General features: G+C 41.9%; 1 protein-coding gene across 1 annotated transcript; it reads left to right on the top strand.

Annotated features, from left to right (window-relative positions):
* The first annotated feature begins 1505 nt into the window (after nt 1-1505).
* LOC140739666 (tetraspanin-1-like) lies at nt 1506-18957 on the top strand. Its single transcript, XM_073068039.1, has 7 exons — nt 1506-1562; nt 3242-3448; nt 5377-5451; nt 8471-8578; nt 11842-11967; nt 15245-15328; nt 18808-18957. Exons 1-7 carry the CDS (start codon nt 1506-1508, stop codon nt 18955-18957), a joined length of 807 nt encoding a protein of 268 aa, XP_072924140.1.
* The last annotated feature ends 1175 nt before the right edge of the window (nt 18958-20132 follow it).

Below are 20132 nucleotides of genomic sequence, written 5' to 3'. Positions count from 1 at the left end.
GTCAATAGGTCAGATAGCATCTATGGAGAGAGAAGAAGAATATTAATGTCTTTCATTAGATTGTATCAATGATAAATGTTTAACTCATGCAAATGTGGTACCTTAATATTCCAGATGAATGGTCTTCACCCAAACACTCACCATCCATTTATCTCCAGAGATGCTGCCTGAAGTATTAAGTTTCTCCAACATTTATTTGTCCTCCGGATTCCAGAGGTCAACATTCCCACTCATTCCACGTATGTGTATACATAAAGCTAGTGGTCCATATCTCATAGAATGCCTTAGAAGTACACACAGTAGCAACTTTATTAGGGCACCTGTATACCTGCTCGTTAATGCAATTATCTAATCGGCCAATTATATAACAGCAACTCATGTAGACATGGTCAAGAGGTTCAGTTGTTCAGACCAGACATCAGAATGGGGAAGGAATGCGATCTAAATGACTTTGGCTGTGGAATGATTGTTAGTGCCAGACGGGGTGGTTTGAGGAACTCAGAAACTGCAAGCCTCCTGGGATTTTCACACACAATGGTCTCTAAAGTTTACAGAGAATGGTGTGCGAAACATGTAAAACATCCTGTGAATGACATATCTGTGGGCAAAAAGGCCTTGATGAGAGAGGTCGGAGGAGAATGACCAGACTGATTTGAGCTTACGAGAAGCCAAAAATAACTCGAATAACCACACTTTCGAACGGGGTGTGCAGAAGACCATTTATGAAAGCACAGAATGAAGAACCTTCAAGCAGGTGGTTACAGCAACAGCAGAAGACCATAAGCATACACTCAGTGGCCACTTTACTAGATACAGGAGGTACTCTGAGTGTATTTATAATAACAACTATTTGCATTGTACCTGTCAAGCAATATCCAGTCATTTGTCTGGTCTGAAATTCCTGTGCACAAAATAGCTGTTGCTACATTATAAGTAAATGTGATTTAAGCATTAATTAACTCAAAATGCTGTCCCTCCTTGATTTAGGATGTTATTCGTGTTTATAATTACAGCTAATGGTATAATTATCGTCAGGCATTTTTATTTCATCAGTACAACTTACTTGTCAGCGCAATACACACAAAATGCTTAAGGCATCAGGCAGCATCCGTGGAGGGAAGTTAAGTCAATGTTTTGTACTGAGACCATTCATCAGGTCCTGACTGAAGAGTCTTGGCTGAACCCTCAATTATTCATTTCCCTCCATAAATGCTGCCTGATGTACTGAGTTCCTCCAGCTGTGTGCGTGCATTGCTCCAATCTGCAGAATCTCTTTTATCTCCTAACTTGCTAGAAATCTGGTCATTAAAGCTACATCCTTAACATATCCCCCAGCAATAAGGTCACCAAAGAATTCTGAGGCGGAGATCACTGGAATGAATCATTCTTGCCTGCTCTATTGAAGAGGATAGTAAAGAATGAATTCTCTTTTCAAAATAAATATATAGAATAAAATCAACTTTACTTTCTTTTGCTATCAGATAACACAACACACAAAGAAAGCGATGGTTTTATATTCAGCAATGAAGATATTAATATTCTCTTTCAATTGCATCACCTTTGTAAGTATATCAATGAATATTTTACTTGAAGTTCTTGTGCTACAGATTGGTGCAACATTATTGATAGGCTGAAAGAGGGACAAAGTGGTCTGATGCCCAGTTGTACAGTAAGCTATGCAAAGTGAGTCGATACTAAGCATAATCTTCCTGAAAATTCTGAGAAAACTCAGCAAGAAAAGTGCCCTTTAAACTTGTTTCCCTCACAGGAAATCCAGCATTAGGGGCATTATCTCCCAATAAGATACCATCCATTAATGATGGAGAGGAGGATGAATTCCATCTCCCTGGTCATGATTGTGTCTACAGTAGAGAGTTGTGTAGGCATTGGTTATGTTCCAGAGTCAGGCTGACAGGTCAGAGGTCAGAGGGCCGTAAAGTAGTCCTGGTCTATGGAAAGCAAGCAGGGCCGTGGAACGTTATCCTGTTAAACGTCTGAGCGGTCTAATCCTACAGCTATTCCAACTGAAAGCAACAGGATTGAGAGGGAGCCCGCTGTCAAGATTAGCATGTAGAATTTTTTTTTTTTGCTTTTTCCTTGTAGGTTAACTTTCCGAAGCTTACTTGTAATTTTTTTTATAATCACCTATATACATGGAACAGTTCAGTGAATTTTCCAGTAATTATGGCACAGTTTTTCTAGAAGCTTTTTAGTTTCCTGTCACCCAAGCCAGGCAATTTGATGGGTTAATTGTTGTCACTGGAAATTTTGTTGTCTCTGATTGGAGCATGAGGTGACCATAACTGCATTTTCATCCGCCTTGTCTTTATTTTCTTGATGCTGCTTCTTCTTGTTACGCTTTGCTCTTTGCTCAGCACACCAAAATTATTTAGGAATTAGTTTTATGCCTCATTCTTGCCTTCCGAAGAGACCTTGGACTGCAGAAGCATCAGGATCTAACGTGTCCTAAAAGATCAGGTATTCATGATGGAATGTAATTCACCAGCACATTACTACGGACTGCTACCTCGATATTTCAACCAGCAGATTGATTACAATTTAGCTCCTTACAGCAAATTTAGCGTGCTTGGTTCTGATTTCCCAATGCCTCCACACTGTCCGTGGTAGAGGGAATCATGATCAGGTAGACGGAATTCATCCTCCTTTCCATTGTTAATTGATGGTCCCCTATTGGGAGATAATAACCCTAATGCTGGATTTCCCATGAGGGAAACATATTTAAGCACTTCCACTGCCAAAATTCCTCAGAGTTTGGCATAAATCTATTTGTAGATTTGATTTGAATGGAATATCTTTTATTTGTTTCTAAGTCATTGAGCTTGACTCTTCAGTGCAGCACTGAGGAGGAGCGGCTCTGTCAACTGTGTCAAACACGAGCTCAGTCCACCCTCCCAGGTGAATTTGAAGAACTCCATGTGACAGCTTTAAAGAAAAAGAGAAGGCAAATTACTCCCAGTGTGGGGATCCTTATCCCCACAGCCAATGTGCATCCCTCATTCGATATCCAACTATTACTGTTGGTGTGAGATCACCCTGTGCACAAAATGGCTGCTACATTTCTCACATGTCTCTCCATTGGCTCCAAAGTGTATTTGGAGGCATTACGAAAATCAAACTGTAAATGCAAGTCTTTCCTCACGATGTGAATGATCTCTCTAAGCTAGAAACGAATACTCGTGTAAAAAATCTTTTTCAGTGGTAAAGATTTTGTCTTTTCCAGTTGGGAGGAACTGCCTTATTTGGAATGGGAGTCTGGATTAAAGTGGATGCTGAATACTTATTTGTAATCCTGTGGAACATAGCAATGCCCCTGAAGGTGGTAGAGAATGTATCGTACCTCTGCATTTTAACAGGGTCGCTGTTAATCATCATTGGCTTCCTGGCGTGTTACGGGGCACGGAAAGAAAACAAGTACATGTTGCTGACGGTGAGTATAGCGTTCTCTGATGCATCTTTTCTTGGGTAGCTCTCAGTTCAGCTAGCGGCTTAATCTAGGGAAAAGTAGCCTCCGGCCTGACCAAACTTAAGAAATCTTGTTTGTGTGAATGCTGCATGATGTGTTCCCCATTACAAATCAGTACCCCGAAATAACAGACAATGCATGATATGTGATTAAACGATTGATCTTTATAATTCTTAATTTGACTATATGGTTGGTAAAGAAAACGACAAAAAAGATGAGGCCCATTCTCATGAAACAGTCTAATGCGCAAAGGTTGGAGCTCACAGTTCCGTTCATTTGTTCCCCATCGACCTCCTCTGAGTGTAGTTGACCCTCGGACCCTCACTCCAAGTCCACTCCATCCGGCGGTCTACCAACTCTCTCCATTTGCAACTCCTCCCCGATCTCTCCCCGACAGAAGACCACGAAGTCCCTGCTCCCAGACCCACAAGAAAGAACAGCATGCCTCTCATTGGATGGCGCACATCCCAAAGCCCCGTTATCACGAGTCATAACCCAAACATTGCTGCTACAGAGGAACCATTACCTCAGCAGTGAACCACTACAGAGAGGCCATTACATTAGCAGTGAAACCTTACAAGTTCAGGAACAGTCATTACCCCTCAGCCATCAGATTCCTGGATTGGAATAGATAACTTCACTCACCTCAACAATGAACTAATTCCACAACCTACGGGTTTACTTTCAAGGACTCTGCAATCTCATGTCCTTAATATTCAATTATTACATATTATTACTTTGCTATTTTAATTCATTTTTGTGCTTGCACAGTCTGTCGTCTTTTGCACACTAGTCACTCATCCACCTTTGTTTCACTGATTCTGTTGTGTTTATTTGCATTGTCTATGAATGTCCACAAGAAAATGAATCTCAGTGACATATGGTGACATAAATGAACTTAGATAACAAATATACTTTGAACTTTGGTTGAATTGGTTGGTATTGGCATTGGTCTAACATGCACTAACAGTGAAAATCTTGTCTTGCACACTGTTTATACCATGACACAGTGCATTGGCCGAGAAAAAGATGAAAAAATAACAATGGAGAATAAAGTGTAAAGTTGAAGAAAAAAAAGAGCAGCACAGGAAAATGATAAAGTTTACCTTATCAGAACAAGATGGATTGTGAGGCCAACAGTCCATCGTATCATACAAGAGCTCCATTCAAGAGCCTGGTTAGCTTTGGGATTGAAACTGTCCTTGAGTTTGGTGTTATGTGCTTCTGGCTTTTGCATCTTGTGCCTGATACCAGAGGGGAGAAGAGAAAATATCTGGAAACGTTATGTGTCTTCATGGTCCACTGTATTACTGTAATCACTTCAGAATAATGTAAGTCAGGTCAGAAATAAGTACATTGTATAGTTCTTAAAGAAAGCCAAAACCATAGCAGCGTGGGAGTATAGTGGTAAGCATAATCCTATTACAGCTGACCTGGGTTCAATTCTGTCGCTATCTGTAAATCGTTTTGTACGTTCTCCCCGTGACCATGTGCATTTCCTCCAGGCGTTCCGTTTCCCTCCCACATTCCAAACTCTATTCCGTTAATTAGTCACATGGGTGTATTGAGTCGGCACGGAGCTGTATCCCAAAATAAGATAAATAGAATAAAACACAGCGTGCTTGAGTTGGTAGGTAAATTGCTGCTGTTGTGTAGGCTTTGGAGAGGGAGGAGGTAGAGGTAAGTGCCGGATTGGCCTTCCACCTACTTTCTGGGTGTTCAGTGCAGGATCCTGTTAAAGCTGCGACTGTGACAGATACACGCACCTTGAATTAAAATCTGTTTCTTTCTTACAAAATGTACAAACTTGTTACTTGGAAGTACTTTGAATTCATAAGATACCGTTAGAACCGCAAACAGAATTGCTGATTTTTTGCTATTTCTCCCTCCAGTTCTTCTTGGTCATGCTCGTGATCTTCCTGGCTCAGCTTGTGGCTGGTGTGATTTTCGTGTTGTTTTCGAGCCTGGTAAGGGTCTTTGAAGTGAATGATTCTCTGATATGGAAGTGATATCTGACAGGAAAATAAATCTATTTAAGGATAATGGATCAAGAATCAGCTCATGCCTGCCATGTACGTACAGTTACACGTGTTTGGAACTTGCTGTGGTGTGACATCCAAGAAAAAACAAAATTCAACAAGGATAAAGAAGAAAGAATTATATAAAATAAATTTAGAGGATAAAGTACAGATATGGAATAAATACATAAATACCAGCAATTATTTCTAATATAAACAGCGTTATTTTAGGTGCTTACAGTGCAGTGTAATTACTAAGGTGATAGCTGGAGGATGGGTGGACAGGTTGATCAGATTCGGCGATGCAGGTAAAGTTTGAATGAGAAATCCCACAGGGGTGTTGTGGCTTCAATGTACTGAAATTTGTCTGACAGTGTACGTTGAGTTAGCTGTTCTTACTGAAGCTAACATTTAAGCAATTTCCGTCGCCTTTGGTGCAGAGGTGAAGGGAAGGGATTTCAACTTGCTTTCTTCTTGTAAATGCAAACCTGTCAGATACGAGCAGCTATAATCTGGTATGGATAAACCAACTAATAATCCGGGTCAGTATTCACTCAGGAATAAACATTTACCGGTAATTCTGAACGATTCTTATATTTGATTACTGGTGAGCAAGGGAGAGGATTCCTCAGGTGTAAGTGCATTTGGAAAAGGAGGCAAGGGAAGAGTGATGACAGTTGGCCAAAAAACAAAACCATGCTGTTGTTCTCTGGGCAACATAGGCACACTCAGAGCTGTATCTGAGATCCAGGCTCAACCCTGACCTTTTATTTATTCATTTGTTTGTTTGTTTATTTTTAGAGATACAGCATGATGACAGGACCATCGAGCCCATTGCCAAATTACACCCGTGTGACCAACTAATGCACTAACCCATATGACTTTGGAATGTGGGAGGAACCCTATGCTATCACGAGGAGAATGTACAAACTCCTTACAGGCGATGGTGGGAAATGCCTGTGTGGAAATTGCATGCTCTCCTTGTGAACATTTACCTTCCAGGTGCTTTGGTTTTCTCCCACATCCCAAAGTGTGTGTGTGTGTGTGTGTGTGTGTGTGTGTGTGTGTGTGTGTGTGTGTGTGTGTGTGTGTGTGTGTGTGTGTGTGTGTGTGTGTGTGTGTGTGTGTGTGTGTGTGTGTGTGTGTGTGTGTGTGTGTGTGTGTGTGTGTGTGTGTGTGTGTGTGTGTGTGTGTGTGTAGTGAACGGAACGGGTAGTTCACGAGAACATGTGGAGAATGAGAAAAGGATTTAAAGTCAGTCAGTGGTTGACAGATGTGATGGACAGAGAGGGCCAAAAGGGTCCGATTCACCTGATTCCAAGCTCGCTTTCTCTGTGACTCTGTGACTCTATATACAGTACTTGATAAACCTTATCAACAGACTAAATTATTTTGCAAATTCAGCTTACAATTTAATCTCAAACAATTTCTGTGATAGCATGGAGTATTTTGTATTCCTTAATTCTAGATTTTGAAATTCAGATCTCATTAATATATTTTCTATGGTTTAGTTCATATGGATCCTAATCTTAGGATTTTCTCTGTGAATCTATGGGTTTACAAAGTTTATTCAATGTCTACAATATCACAGTGACATTTATACAATACCCAATCTCCTCTCTCTCCGGTTCTCCTTCCCCTCTTTTCTTTCTTCCATGGCCTTCTGTCCTTTCCTATTAGATCACCCCTCCTCCAGCCCTGTATCTCTCTCACCGATCAACTTCCCAGCTCTTTACTTCATCCCTCCCCTTCCTGGTTGCACCTACCACTTGTGTTTCTCCCTCCCCTTCCCCCACATTTTAAATCTACTCCTCATCTTTTTTTCTCCAGTCTTGTTGAAGAGTCTCGGTCTGAAGCATCGACTGTACTCTTTTCCATAGATGCTGCCTGGCCTGCTGAGTTCCTCCGGCATTTTGTGTGTGTTGATACGATACTCAAGACTACATAAAGCAATACCATTACAACAACACTCTTAAGTCCCTGATGGTCCCATCACCCCTGGAAACCCCCTCAATACACCTGCTGATACCAGACACTCATTCTCCAGGGGCTGGGGCCTTGGATGTAACCTCAAAAGAGGGGACGGTTATCGGATCAGGCAGGACACGCCGCTACCCAAAGCACATGACCGAAACTGATTTAATTGTGACATTTTATCAGTGAACTATATCACAAAGGATACTAACAGATAAAAATAAACAACATGAAGTATCAGAAACTCGGTTGTAGTAGCTGAAGTTGTAGATTACATCCGTGACTATGATATTTTGTGGAATAAGCCTCAATTAAATGGCCAACAAGCAGAATGCTGAGATTAAATCTACACTCAGTTGTCGATTTACTTGGTACCTCCTGTACGTAATACAGTGACCACTGTGTGTATGTTCATGGCCATCTGCTGCTGTAGGCTGTTCACTTCAAGTTTCGATGTGTTGTGCATTCAGCGATGCTCATCTACACACTCCTGTCGTAACGTGTGGTTATCCGAGTTACTGCTACCTTCCTGTCTTCTTGAACCCGTCTGGCCACTCTCCACTGACCTCTTGCTTTAGCAGTGTATTTTTGCCCACAGAACTCCACTGGATGTTTTTTCTGTTTTTTGTTCCATATTCTCTATGAATTCTAGACACTGTTGTGCGTGAAAATCCCAGGCAATAGGCAGTTTCTGAGATACTCAAACCGCCCCATCTAGCACAAACAAACATTCCACGGTCAAAGCCAATTAGATCCCATTTCTTTCCCCTTTCTGATGTTTGGTCTGCATTCTTTTATGCATTGAGTTGCTACCGTCTGATTTGCCGATCAGGTATTTGCATTAATGAGCAGGTGTACAGGTGTACTTAATGAAATGACCGCTGGGTGTATAATGCAGGGGCTTCCTATAAATATACCTCTGAGAGGTTTTGAGAAATTCCTTATGTTCACAGGTTCAACTTTTCACTTGATTCTTTATCACTCTGTTTTCCAGTCTGAAATGTTAATGGACCATATTCAAAATTGGTTACAGAAGTTCATTAAAAATGATTACGGTAGAGATAAGGAGTTAACTGACACATTTGATAGTCTGATGGGAAAGGTAAGTAGTGAGACACATATTTTCTTAAAATTGCTAACAGTAAAACACTGCAGATATTGGAAAACTGATAGAGAACAAAAGCTAGCAAATTCTGGGGTTACTCTTTGGTATAGGTTTTGGTATCGGTTTATTATTGTCACATGCCCCAAGATAGAGTGAAAAGCTTGCCTTGCATAATGTTCATACCGATCGATTCATTACACAGGATTCTGAGGTAGAATGAGGTGAAACTATAACAAAGCAGAATAAAGTGTAATGGCTCCAGAGAAATGCAGTTCAGTTTGGCAATAAAGTGCAAGGTAGATTGTTAGGTCAAGAGTCCATCTTGTGAGTGGAGGGGAATCCAAATTTTCAGGTCATTTGAACTGGGAAAATTGCAACTTTAGTAAAATATAAAACACAGAGGAAGGGTTGAAGGGCAAAGGTGATCAGTGAGAGGGCAGAGTCCAGGAGAGATTGAGTACAATTGTGTGAAAGGTGTTTGAAGCTTCGGTGAAAGGGGGGCAGGCGTACACAGGAGAATGGAGAGCTCTCTAATCACAAGGTGAGAAGAAGAGTGTGAATTCTGCAGATTTAAAATACCAGACTGGAGATGCTGAACATCTGTAAGTAAATAATTAAGTGCTGAGCCCAGAGCGTTTTATATTCCCTTCAGAATCACTAATATATGTCATGAGATTTTCTTCAGGACGGTTGTACAGTGCACTACATGAAATGTACTATAAATCATGTTAAGAAATGTATATTTATAAAGATAAATAAATAGGGCAGAAATCTGATAGCGGAAGGGAGGGAGCTGTTCCTGAAACATGGAGAGTGTGTCTTCAGGCTCCTGTACCTCCTCCTTGATGGTAATAATGAGAAGTCCTGGCTTGGTGGGGGCACTTTGTATTTCAGATTTTCAGCATCCGCAGTAGCCTAGTTAGGCTCCTAGAGTTATCAAAGTGAGTTTTGTTTTTTTGTATATTTTGTTGGGCAGAAATTTTCACCACGGAAATATGAGTTGCCCTGTCCACAAGAACACGCAGATAGTTGCATCATGAAAGAGCTTCATCAACCACAGCATTACTCTTCAGTTGATCATGGTTTACAAAGTAAAGGCCCTCACTTGGATGTGAATGGACGAAACCCAGTAAGCCACCTGAGAAACAAAAATAAATGCAGCACATGCTGGAAATTCTCTGTGGAGGAGAACCAAAATCGGATCGGACACCTTTCATCAGAACATAGATAATAGAAATGACAGCACAGTACAGGCCCTTTGGCCCATGATGTTGTGCCAACATCTTAATCTACTTTAAGATCAAACTAACCCTTCCCTTCCACATAGCCCTCCATTTTTCTATCAATCATGTTTCTATCTAAGGATCTTTTAAATATTCCTAATGCAGGGGTTCCCAACCTTTTCTGTACTATGGGCCCTTACCAGTAACCGAGGGGTCTGTGGACTCCAGGCTGGGTACCCCTACCCTAATGTACAGAATCAGCTTCTACCACTACTCCTGACAGGGCATTCTATGCACCCACCATTCTCTGTCTAAAAACCCTACCCCTGATGTCCCTCCCCCTCCCTCCCTGCTCATACTTTCCTCCAATCACCATAAAATTATGCCCCCTCGTATTAGCCATTTCTGCCCTAGCGTAAAAGTCTCTGGCTATCCACTTAATCTATTCCTTTTATCATCTTGTACACCTCTAGCAGGTCACTCCTCATCCTCCTTCACACCTAAGAGGAAAGTCCTAGCTCCTCAACTTATCCTCCTAAGACATGCCCTCTAATCCAGGCAGCATCCTGGCAAATCTCTGCACCACCCAAATGCTTTCATATCCTTCCTATAATGTGGCAAGTTTGGAATAAAACAAGCTTTCAGCTTCCGGGGTAATGAGGAGAACAAGGAAGAGGAGAGGGTGGAGACGAGGGGAATCTGAGTGATGGTGATGCTGACTCAGAGGCTGGACAGTGCTCGTGAATGACAAGAAGGAGGTCTGATGATGACTAAGTAGGAAAAGAGGAATGAAGTCGGAGATTACTCCAAGATGAGAAAAAGAAAATACTCAATGCAGGTACTGACTTTCTGGAACAGTTGTGTTCAATGTAAGTGCTTTCCTAATGCTTTACATTGACCTGGAGCTCATGCTCAGCTTTCTGGAGCCCTAAGTGACTTTCACAGATCTCTGGAGCCTTGGTCAAAGTCAGAGTTCCCTAACACATTCTTTAGCCTGTCACTTGCAACTTTCAGGGGAAAAATAGTTCCAGCTGGTTTCTTTTTTAGTCATGTTATGTTAAAACATAATTTCTAAAACATAAATACGTCCCACTTCCTTTAGCTAATCACAAGAAGGCAATGCCCAGGGATGAGAATGAGGAGGTCACGTCCTGGTACAATAGATATGCATTGGACATGTGATTACAGAAATAATATATATATACAGTAATTTATAGTACCTTTCTGTATTGTGCATTGTTCTTGTCCCAAAACCAACAAATTACACAACGTATGTCAGTGGCGTTAATACTGATTCTGACCGAGAACAAATAATGCATGATTTTCACTCCCAACTCTCTCAGCTTCTTTAGAAATCTTAGATAACAGAAAATGAAGCAGTGCAGACAAAAATGCTGCAGGCACTCACTAGGTCAGGCAGAATCTAGGGAAATGAATAAACAGTGGACATTTCGGGCTGAGACCCTTCTTCAGGACTGAGAAGGAAGGGGAAGATGCCAGAGTAAGAAGGTTCAGGGTCGGGATGGAAGCTAGATAGAAGGTTGATAGGTGAAGCCAGGTGGTGGGAAAAGTCAAGGGCTAGAGATGTAGGAATCTGTTAAGAGAGGCGAGAGGACTGTAGGAGGGAGGGAAGGATGGTGGGGAGAGGACCCACGGAGAAGTGATAAGCAGGTGAGAAGAATTAAAAGGTCAGAGTGAGGAATAGAGGAAGAGGGGTGGGGGGGGGAATTTTTTTTTAACAGGGCAGAGAAATCAATATTCATGCCATCAGGTTGAAGGCTACCCAGCCAGAAAACAAGATGTTGCTCCTCCACCCTGAGGTTGGCTTCTTCTTGGCACAAAAGGAGGTCGTGGGCCGACATTGTCAGAATGGGAATGGGAACCGGAATTAAAATGTCTGGCCACTGGGAAGGTCCGCTGGTGCTGGTTGGAACAGAACTGCTCGATGAAGGAGTCCTCCAATTTATGATGAATGAAAATTCAAACACTACAAATATCTTTAAATAAGCTAATTATTCAAATGTTTCTCCCTTCCAGTTCAGATGTTGTGGAATCATGGGCAATATCGATTTTGTAAACTCATATTTCATCAACACTACAAAAACTTATCCCGAAACATGCTGCTTCAGTTCTGGTCCTTGCATAATACCTCATGGTGTGCAGGTACTGTATACATTTTTAACCCTTTAGAAATCTCTGGATACTGTGGATTCATATTAATTAGGTCGCATGGGAACAGTGCATTTTGGCCCAATTGAGCGGCTGCCTCCAATTAGCTTAAGGTTCATAGTAGTTAAAAAGGTATAAAAAAAGTTAAACCACCATTTAACTGAGTAACAAGTTGTGTAATTAAATGCAGAACAAATTAGAACACTACTGATATTACTACAGTGCTATAATACTGTGTTATTGACGAGGAATTCATCCAGTGGATGTTGCTGTGTTCTTTTGACTGTAAATGAACAAAATCAGCATAGACACCTAGTGTAGATAATAGACTGCCTTCATACTGTGCACTTGATAATTGCATCCTCCAAGTCTTCATCTTCATTGTATCATTCAAGGTGATTGTCGATACCTTCAAATTCTTCGTAGTTTCTAACTTGTTGAAGTGGTGAAATCATTTCATTTTCACCCTTGTCTGTTTCTGGCATCTCCAAGCCTGAATGCTTGCAATCTTAGTGAGCAAGACAGTTCTGTGTTGTCTTACTATTTATTTCTTGCCAACTATCAGTGACAAACATCGTTGCTTTTTGAACACAAGTGCACACAACTGATGGTATTTAAAAACTCTTTGTTCTAAGCACGGTGTAGTGCCTGACAGTCACCTGAATGCACATGACTGGCACAAGTTAGAAACCTTGCGGCAACGTTCTCTGGTCCCGATTAAAGCGGTACAATGTCCCGAATAAGGGGAATCCCAGCTATTTTCTTGATTACTTCTTGTTCTTTAAGAGTTGTCCCAAATAAATGGCTGCCCCAATTAACGTCCCAATTAACTGATGGCCCAACTTGTATCCACTGAATCTAAATCTTCAAGGAATCTGTCATACTCTTTTAAAGGCCTTTGGTTAAAGCAATGAAAAGCAGAGGCATTATCATCAATCATATCACTATTTTAAGAATTAGAAACAAAAGAGAGTATGCAGTTGCTGTAAATCCAGAGGAGCAAGCATAAAATGCTGGAGGAACTCAGCAGGTCAGGCAGCATCTATGAAAATGAATAAACAGTCGACATTTTGGACAGAGACCCTTCAAAGTTCGAAGCACAAAGTTGATTTATTATTGAAGTATATATATGTCACATATACAACCCTGGGATTTGGTTTCTTGTGGGCGTTCACAGTAAATACAAGGAAACACAATAGAATCAATAAAAAAACTACACCAACAAAGGTGAACAAACAATCAACGTGCAAAAGACACGAAGCTCTGCAAACAGAGAAAGGAAAAAAAAACTATAAATATTGAGAACATGAGATGAGGAATCCACGGGTTGTGGGAACAGTTCAGTGTGGAGGTGAGTGAAGTTACCCCCTTTGGTTCAAGAACTCAATAGTAGAGGGGTAATAACTGTTTCTGAACCTGGTGGGGAGGCTCATTTACCTTCTTCCTGATGGCAGCCACAAGAAGAGAGCAAGACCTGGATGGTGGGGGCCATTGATGATGGATATTGCTTTCCTTGACAGTGATCTTTGTATGGTATGCATCCTCCACCCATACATCAGATGTCTGTGCTAGATCAGACCATCCCCATCGGTCACAGGATCCCACTGCTTTCCATTCATTTATCCTGCTGAAGGGTTTTGGCCCGAATCATCGACTACTTTTAACAGTCTCAGCCCCAAACATTGACTATTTATTCCTGTCCTTAGATGTTGCCTGAACTGCTGAGGTCCTCCACTATTTTGTGTGTTTTACTCTGGATTTTCAGCATCTGCAGATTTCCTCTTGTTTGTGATCTGCAGGATTTCTTGAGTTTATATTCTCTTATTTGAAGACCCATCTACGCCAGAGGCTGTTTATAATAGTTAATCAACCTATGTGGGCGGAAACCAAAGGAAACACCTGATTAAAAAGAAAATGTACGATGTCCATACCAACAGGTCAGCTGTGAACCTATGACACTGGAACTGTGTAGGAACCTGCACTAATGTGCAACCCCAGAGTTTCTGCTGTCGATTGAACCCACGATCTTCTGCCTCCAAACTAAGCCAAGGGTGAAAATCAGCCTTGTTCAACATAGGAGTGGAAGTTTCCAACTCAGTCCCATAATCTGTAGGTTAGCGGAGTTCATCCAAACTAAGAAAAAAAACAAAAAGGATAAAAACAAAACTTGAAATCATCAAACCATTTGATGGCCTCATTGATCCCTTCAGTATTTTACTATTTAAAGTGAGGCTTAAACAAGGCAGTCTATTTTCACACAGAGGATGCACAAAACCAGAATGAAATCTTGACAAGTTAACCTAGTTCTTGCTGTTAGTGAATGATAATTGTAGACCAGGGAACAAGTGGGGCATTCTAGACTAAACCCATTTGATTCTTGCATTCACCAGCACAGAACTTCATTACTTAAAGTCTCGTTCAAAACATGCTGGCAGCAAGAATCCCCTCGGTCCGACACTGCAGTTGAAACCCACCATGTGACTCAGAGGCAAGAGCATCATCTTGAGCCAGTGCTACAGGAGGTGTGCGGAGCCTCTTTCAGGAAGGAGGCAACGGGCTAACTGTAGTGCTCATCTCACCAGATCATGGGTTTTGTGAACAAAAGGCAGAATCAATCGGAACTATGATGAATGCCACAGTTCTAACACTGACCTGGCAATCAGCCACTGAACGAAGTAAATATCTTTGACAAGAAGCAACCGATTCAGATCTTAAGGAGATCCATGTTAATGTTCCTCTTGAAAGAGTAGAAATGCGGCAAAGCTGAAAGATGATCCTCTTTCTGGGATGAGCCCAGTTTTTGCCCAGTGTTAACTTAATTCCAGTGGGGAGAGGGTCTCTGTGTAGTTTCATCAACCATCCTGAAATCCCTGGGAGACATAGAGCTTGGCAAGAGTTCTAGGATTCCTGAAATCTCGGCAGAAGTTCTCCTCAAAAACCTATCTCAGCCAGCGTCTGTCAATAGGTCCTGTTTTGTTTTAATTAAACCATCAAGAATGCAAGTGGTCTACAGCTGGTTGGCACGCTCTGGGCAAGAGTAGCTGGTACATTGGTATTGCTCGCAGTTCACATGTGCTTTCCATCCCAGTTCCCTGTTCCTGACAATGGGAACGCTGCCAGAAGCAGGCGATTGGAAATGCTTCCCTATCATACACCTTCTGCAATGTTCCCAGTTGTAGGATTTCTGTATTTTGATATCTTTTAAGGGAGGAGAAAGAGGGCAAGGAAATGAAGCCAAACAATTGAAAATAATATTTTCTGTTTCTTCCAGAGTTGCAATAACTTGTTACGGAACTTTCTGAGGAAAAACCTTTCTCTGTTTGGTGTATTTGCCTTGGGAACAGCTCTATTTGAGGTAATGTATTATAGTCACAAAGTGAAAATATTTACAGTGGAATATTGACTATGTGTGGCGCTAAGGGGGTTAACTAATTAGATGGTACTCAGTGGCTGACTTATTCAGCACCTCCAGTGCCTAATAAAGTGGCCTGAGTGTATGCTTGTGGTCTCACGGTACTGTAGCCCATCCACTGCTAGTTCAGCCTGTTGTGCATTCAGAGATACTGTTCTGCACACCGCTGTTACAGCACATGATTATGTGAGTTATTGTAACCTTCCTGTCAGTTTGAACCAGTCTGGCCATTCTCCTCTGACCTCCCTCACTAACAAAGCATTTTCACCATAGAAATGATGCCCACTTGTTTCTCACACTGTTCTCCGTAAACTCGAGAGATTGTGGTCCATAAAAATCCTGGAATATTAGCAGTTTTTGAGATACTCAAACCACCCTGTCTGGCACCAGAAATCATTCTACAGTCAAAGACCCTTAGATCAAATTTCTTCCTCATTTTGGTGTTTGGTCTGAAAACAACTGAACTCTTACACCGTAAATACATGCTTTAATGCATTGAGTTGCTGTCACATGATTGGCTGATTAGATATTTGCATTACTGACCTAATAAAGTGGCCACCGAGTGCATGTCAACCCTGCATTCTCTCAAAGAAAGAAAGAAAGCAGTAGTGATTGGAAATGGTTAATATATAAAGAGGACTGATGTACATTTAAGTGAAGGAAGCATTGTTAAGAAGTTTGAGGACAGTTCAGATATTGGCAGCGTAGCTTGTGATGAGAAAGGAAAGCTTAAACTGAGGAAGATATCGATTGACTGTTGTAGTGGAGCAGAGGAGGCTGGGACACGGCATAATGGAGATTCAGAAAGGCACAGCTAGAGTCGGATAATTAATGTAAGAGTTCCTATGATCACAGGGCAGAGTTTTAAGGTGTGGGAGAAGATTTAAAACAGATCTGATATATACAGTCAGTGGCCACTTTATTAGGTACACCTGCTCGTTAATACAAATATCTGTCAGTGTTGAACCTTGAAGCAGGTGGGCCACAGTGGCAGAAGATCACGAGCATACATCCAGCGGGCACCTTACTAGGCACAAGTACAGTGACCACTAAGTGTAAACATTGATGTAAAACATTACAGCACAGTGGAGTCCCATGATGTTTTGCCGACCTTTTAACCTACTCTCAGATCAATCTAACCCTTCCCTCCCACAAAGCCCTCCATTTTACTATCAGCTATGTGCCTATCTAAGAGTTTCTTAAATGACCCTAATGTATCTGCCTCTACCAGAACCCCTGGCAGGGCATTCCACACACTCAGCACTCCCTGTGTTTAAAAAAAACTTACCTCTAACATCCCCCTATACTCTCTTCCTTCATATTAGCCATTTACACCCAAGGAAAATGTATCTGGCTTTCCACTCGATCTATGCCTACAATCATCTTGCACAGCTCTATCATCCTCCTTCACTCCAAAGAGAAAAGCCTAGCCTGCTCAACCATTCCTCATAAGGCATGGTCTATAACCAGGCAGCATCCCGATAAATCTCCTCTGCACCCTCTCTAAAGCTTCCTATAATGAGGTGACCAGAATATTCCAAGTGTGGTCTAACCAGGATTTTATAGAGATGTAAAATTATCTTGCGGCTCTTGAACTCAATCCCCCAGCTAATGAAGGAAAACACACCACATGACTTACTTATTTGGGCCTTTAGCTCCTCAGTGGAGCATAGGCCTTCGATGACTGCGTCTCTCCATCATTCTTGGAAGCTGATGGCATAGCTGGAGTTCATCAACACATCCATTGTATGGTGGATTGGCCTGTACAGCGTCACCAACTCTATCTAAGAAGTTAATTTTTAAAAAGAGAGTATTTGGTATTTGACATTAGCTTCTAGAGGAGGTGGTGTAAGAATGTTTAAGAGGCAATAGGACTAGTACTTGAATGAACAGGGCATAGGTGGATCTCGAATTAATGCAGGGAAGTGGGAATAGTATAGATAAACATGATGGTTGGCATAGATGTGGTGGGCTGAAGGGCCTGTTTCTATATTGCACAGTTCCATGACTATGACTAGTCAGGCAGACAAGAAAATGACAATGGAATTGAGCCTGGAGAAGGGAGGGTCATAGAGTCTTAGCATGGACAAAGGATCTTCTACCCAACAGGCCATGGCAACTGCATGGAACAGTTGCCTCTCAGGTCCCTTCTAAATCTTTCCCCTCTCTCTCTAAACCTACGCCCCTTAGTTTTGGACTCCACTACCCTGGGAAAAGATAGTTAATGCCCACCCTATTTATGCCTCTCATAAGTTCAAAGCACTTGCATGAGTTTGCTCCGTTTCCTCCTTCATTCCAAAGAATAAAAACCTATCCAACACAAGCTCTCCCAATAACTCAGGCTCTCCAGTCCTGACAATATCCTTGTGAGCCTTTTCTGCACTCTTCACCACGAGAGGCAATGCATCTCTAGAGGGTAAAGAAGCAAGAGAATAGTTCATCACTGATAAATGTAAAGGGAAAGTGTCCAGGGCGATGGGGGTCCTAAATGATGCATGTCACCCTTTTGAAGCATCACTTTTTGGGCATGTCTTCGATGCTGGGAGGCTAGTGCCCATGATGGAGCTGGCCAAGTTTACAGCTTTCTGCCACTTGTTTTTAATCCTCTGCAATAACTCTTCCACACCAGATGGTGGTGCACTCAGTTAGAATGCTCCCCATGGTACATCTGTAGATATTTGCAAGAGCCTTTGGTGACGTACCAAATCTCCTCAAACTCCGAATGAAGTATAGTCGCTGTTGTGGCTTCGCTGTAATTGCATTAATATGTTGGGCCCTGGATCGATCTTCAAAGTTGTTGACACTCAGGAATTTGACGCTGCTCACCTATTCCACTGTTGATGCCCCAGTGAGGACTGGTGCCTCTTCTCTCGGCTTTCCCTTCCTGAAGTCCACAATCAATTCCTTAGTCTTACTGAAGTTGAGTGCAAGTTTGTTGCTGTAACACCACTCAACCAGCTGCTCCATCTCACATTTTTATGCCTCCCCATCACCATCTGAAATTCTGCCAGCAATAGTTATGACATCGGCAAATTTATAAATGGTGCTGAAGCTGTGGATGTAGCAAGAGAAGAGCAGTGGACTAAGTGGGCATCCTAGAGGTGCACCAATGTTAAAGGTCAGTGAGGAGGAGATGTTATATCCAATCTGCACTGACTGTGGTCTCCTGATGAAGAAGTCAAGAATCCATTTGCAGACTGAATCCAACAAGAATCCAGCTGTACAAAGGTCCAGTTTTTGGAGCTTGTTGATTAGCACTGAGAGTATGATGGTGCTGTTTGCTGAAATCAATAAACTGCTTCATAAAAAGAGGTTTAAGTGATAACAGTGCAGTGCAGTGAAGGGCTGACTGGAATCAGATTAATTGCCTGGGGGGGGGGAGCTTTTAAGATGGTTTGGTTTTTGTTTATAACACTTTCCAGAAGGGAGCTGTTGGCAAAAGCAGTTTGCAGGATGGGCACTGTCCTGCCAATATTTCTCCTGCTCGCTTCTTTGTCCTGGCCACAGACGAGGCCTGCAGCGATGCTAGACCGCAGCCAAGGACCACTTGTGCTGATCTGACAGTTCACTGAAGTTTTTGTATATTTTGTGTATCTTTGCATGTCAATCAATAGAACACCAGCACAGCGATGTCTAGGATACTTAGGTTTAGTTGCAAGACTCAAAATAGAGAGAGGGGAAGCTATACTAGTTCTAATGAGCTGTAATTTGGTTATGGCTAAAGAACTTCATACAGTTCTGGTCACCATATCACGGGCAGGATGTGTTTGTCTCAGAGAAGAGATTTTGAAGATATTCTCAAAGCTGAAGTCAATTAGTTGTGAAGAAACGCCAATTAGATTCAGTTTGTCTGTTGAATAATTTGTTGAATTTATAGATGAGGAAACCATGAGAAAAAATTAAGCCTCAAAGGTTATTGCCATGAGAGAAATTAGCGTTTAGCTCATTATACATTGTGGGTCTGCCACAGCCAAAACAGAGTTGGCGAGGAAGCTCTTCCCACTTCAATAGCTGACAGAACTTTAACACCAGTTTACAGGCTGAAATCTACTCACACATACAGTACTGTGTGAAACATATATATATCTAAAGCGCTAAGACTTTTGTACGGTACAGTATTTGTCAACATAAAATAGAGAGAGCAAGTTGGTAAATCTGGCAGGAGGAAATGATGTTGGGAATGTTGAGAGTGCAGTGCCACAGGAGGGGTGTGGGACAGGTGGCAGAGGAGTGCCTGCAGAAGGGGGTGTCAGGGTACAGACACACCCAGCCCCAAGACACCAGGCAAGGTCATTTGATTCTGAACCATTAGTTTATTGGTGACTATGCAATGTCTCTCGAGTGTTTCCCATTCCCTTCCCTCTCCCTTCCTCCTTTTCCCAACCATGATTCCCCTCTCCCTGCACCCTTCCCACTCTCAGTCCACAACAGAGACCCATATCAGAATCAGGTATATCATCATTCACGTATGTCATGAAATTTGCTTTTTTATGGTGGCAGCTATACAGTGCAATACATAACATTACTACAGTATTATGCAAATGTTTTAGGCATCCTGGCTATATATATATACACACCTATGACTTTTACATGAAATGGGCTGGTTGCCACTTCTTGGGTTTTCATTGGCACAATTGTCCTACGTACAGACCAGGCCATTCATACAAATACCAAACCCACCTCACCCAGCACCCCCGCTCTACCCACCAGGCCAGCATTGGCTTTAATTTAAGAAAGCGTAACATGT

Source organism: Hemitrygon akajei, chromosome 16 (assembly GCF_048418815.1).
Source record: "Hemitrygon akajei chromosome 16, sHemAka1.3, whole genome shotgun sequence".
NCBI lineage: Eukaryota > Metazoa > Chordata > Chondrichthyes > Myliobatiformes > Dasyatidae > Hemitrygon > Hemitrygon akajei.
The sequence above is the reverse complement of the archived record's forward strand: the minus strand, read 5'-3'. Positions and strand labels throughout refer to the sequence as shown.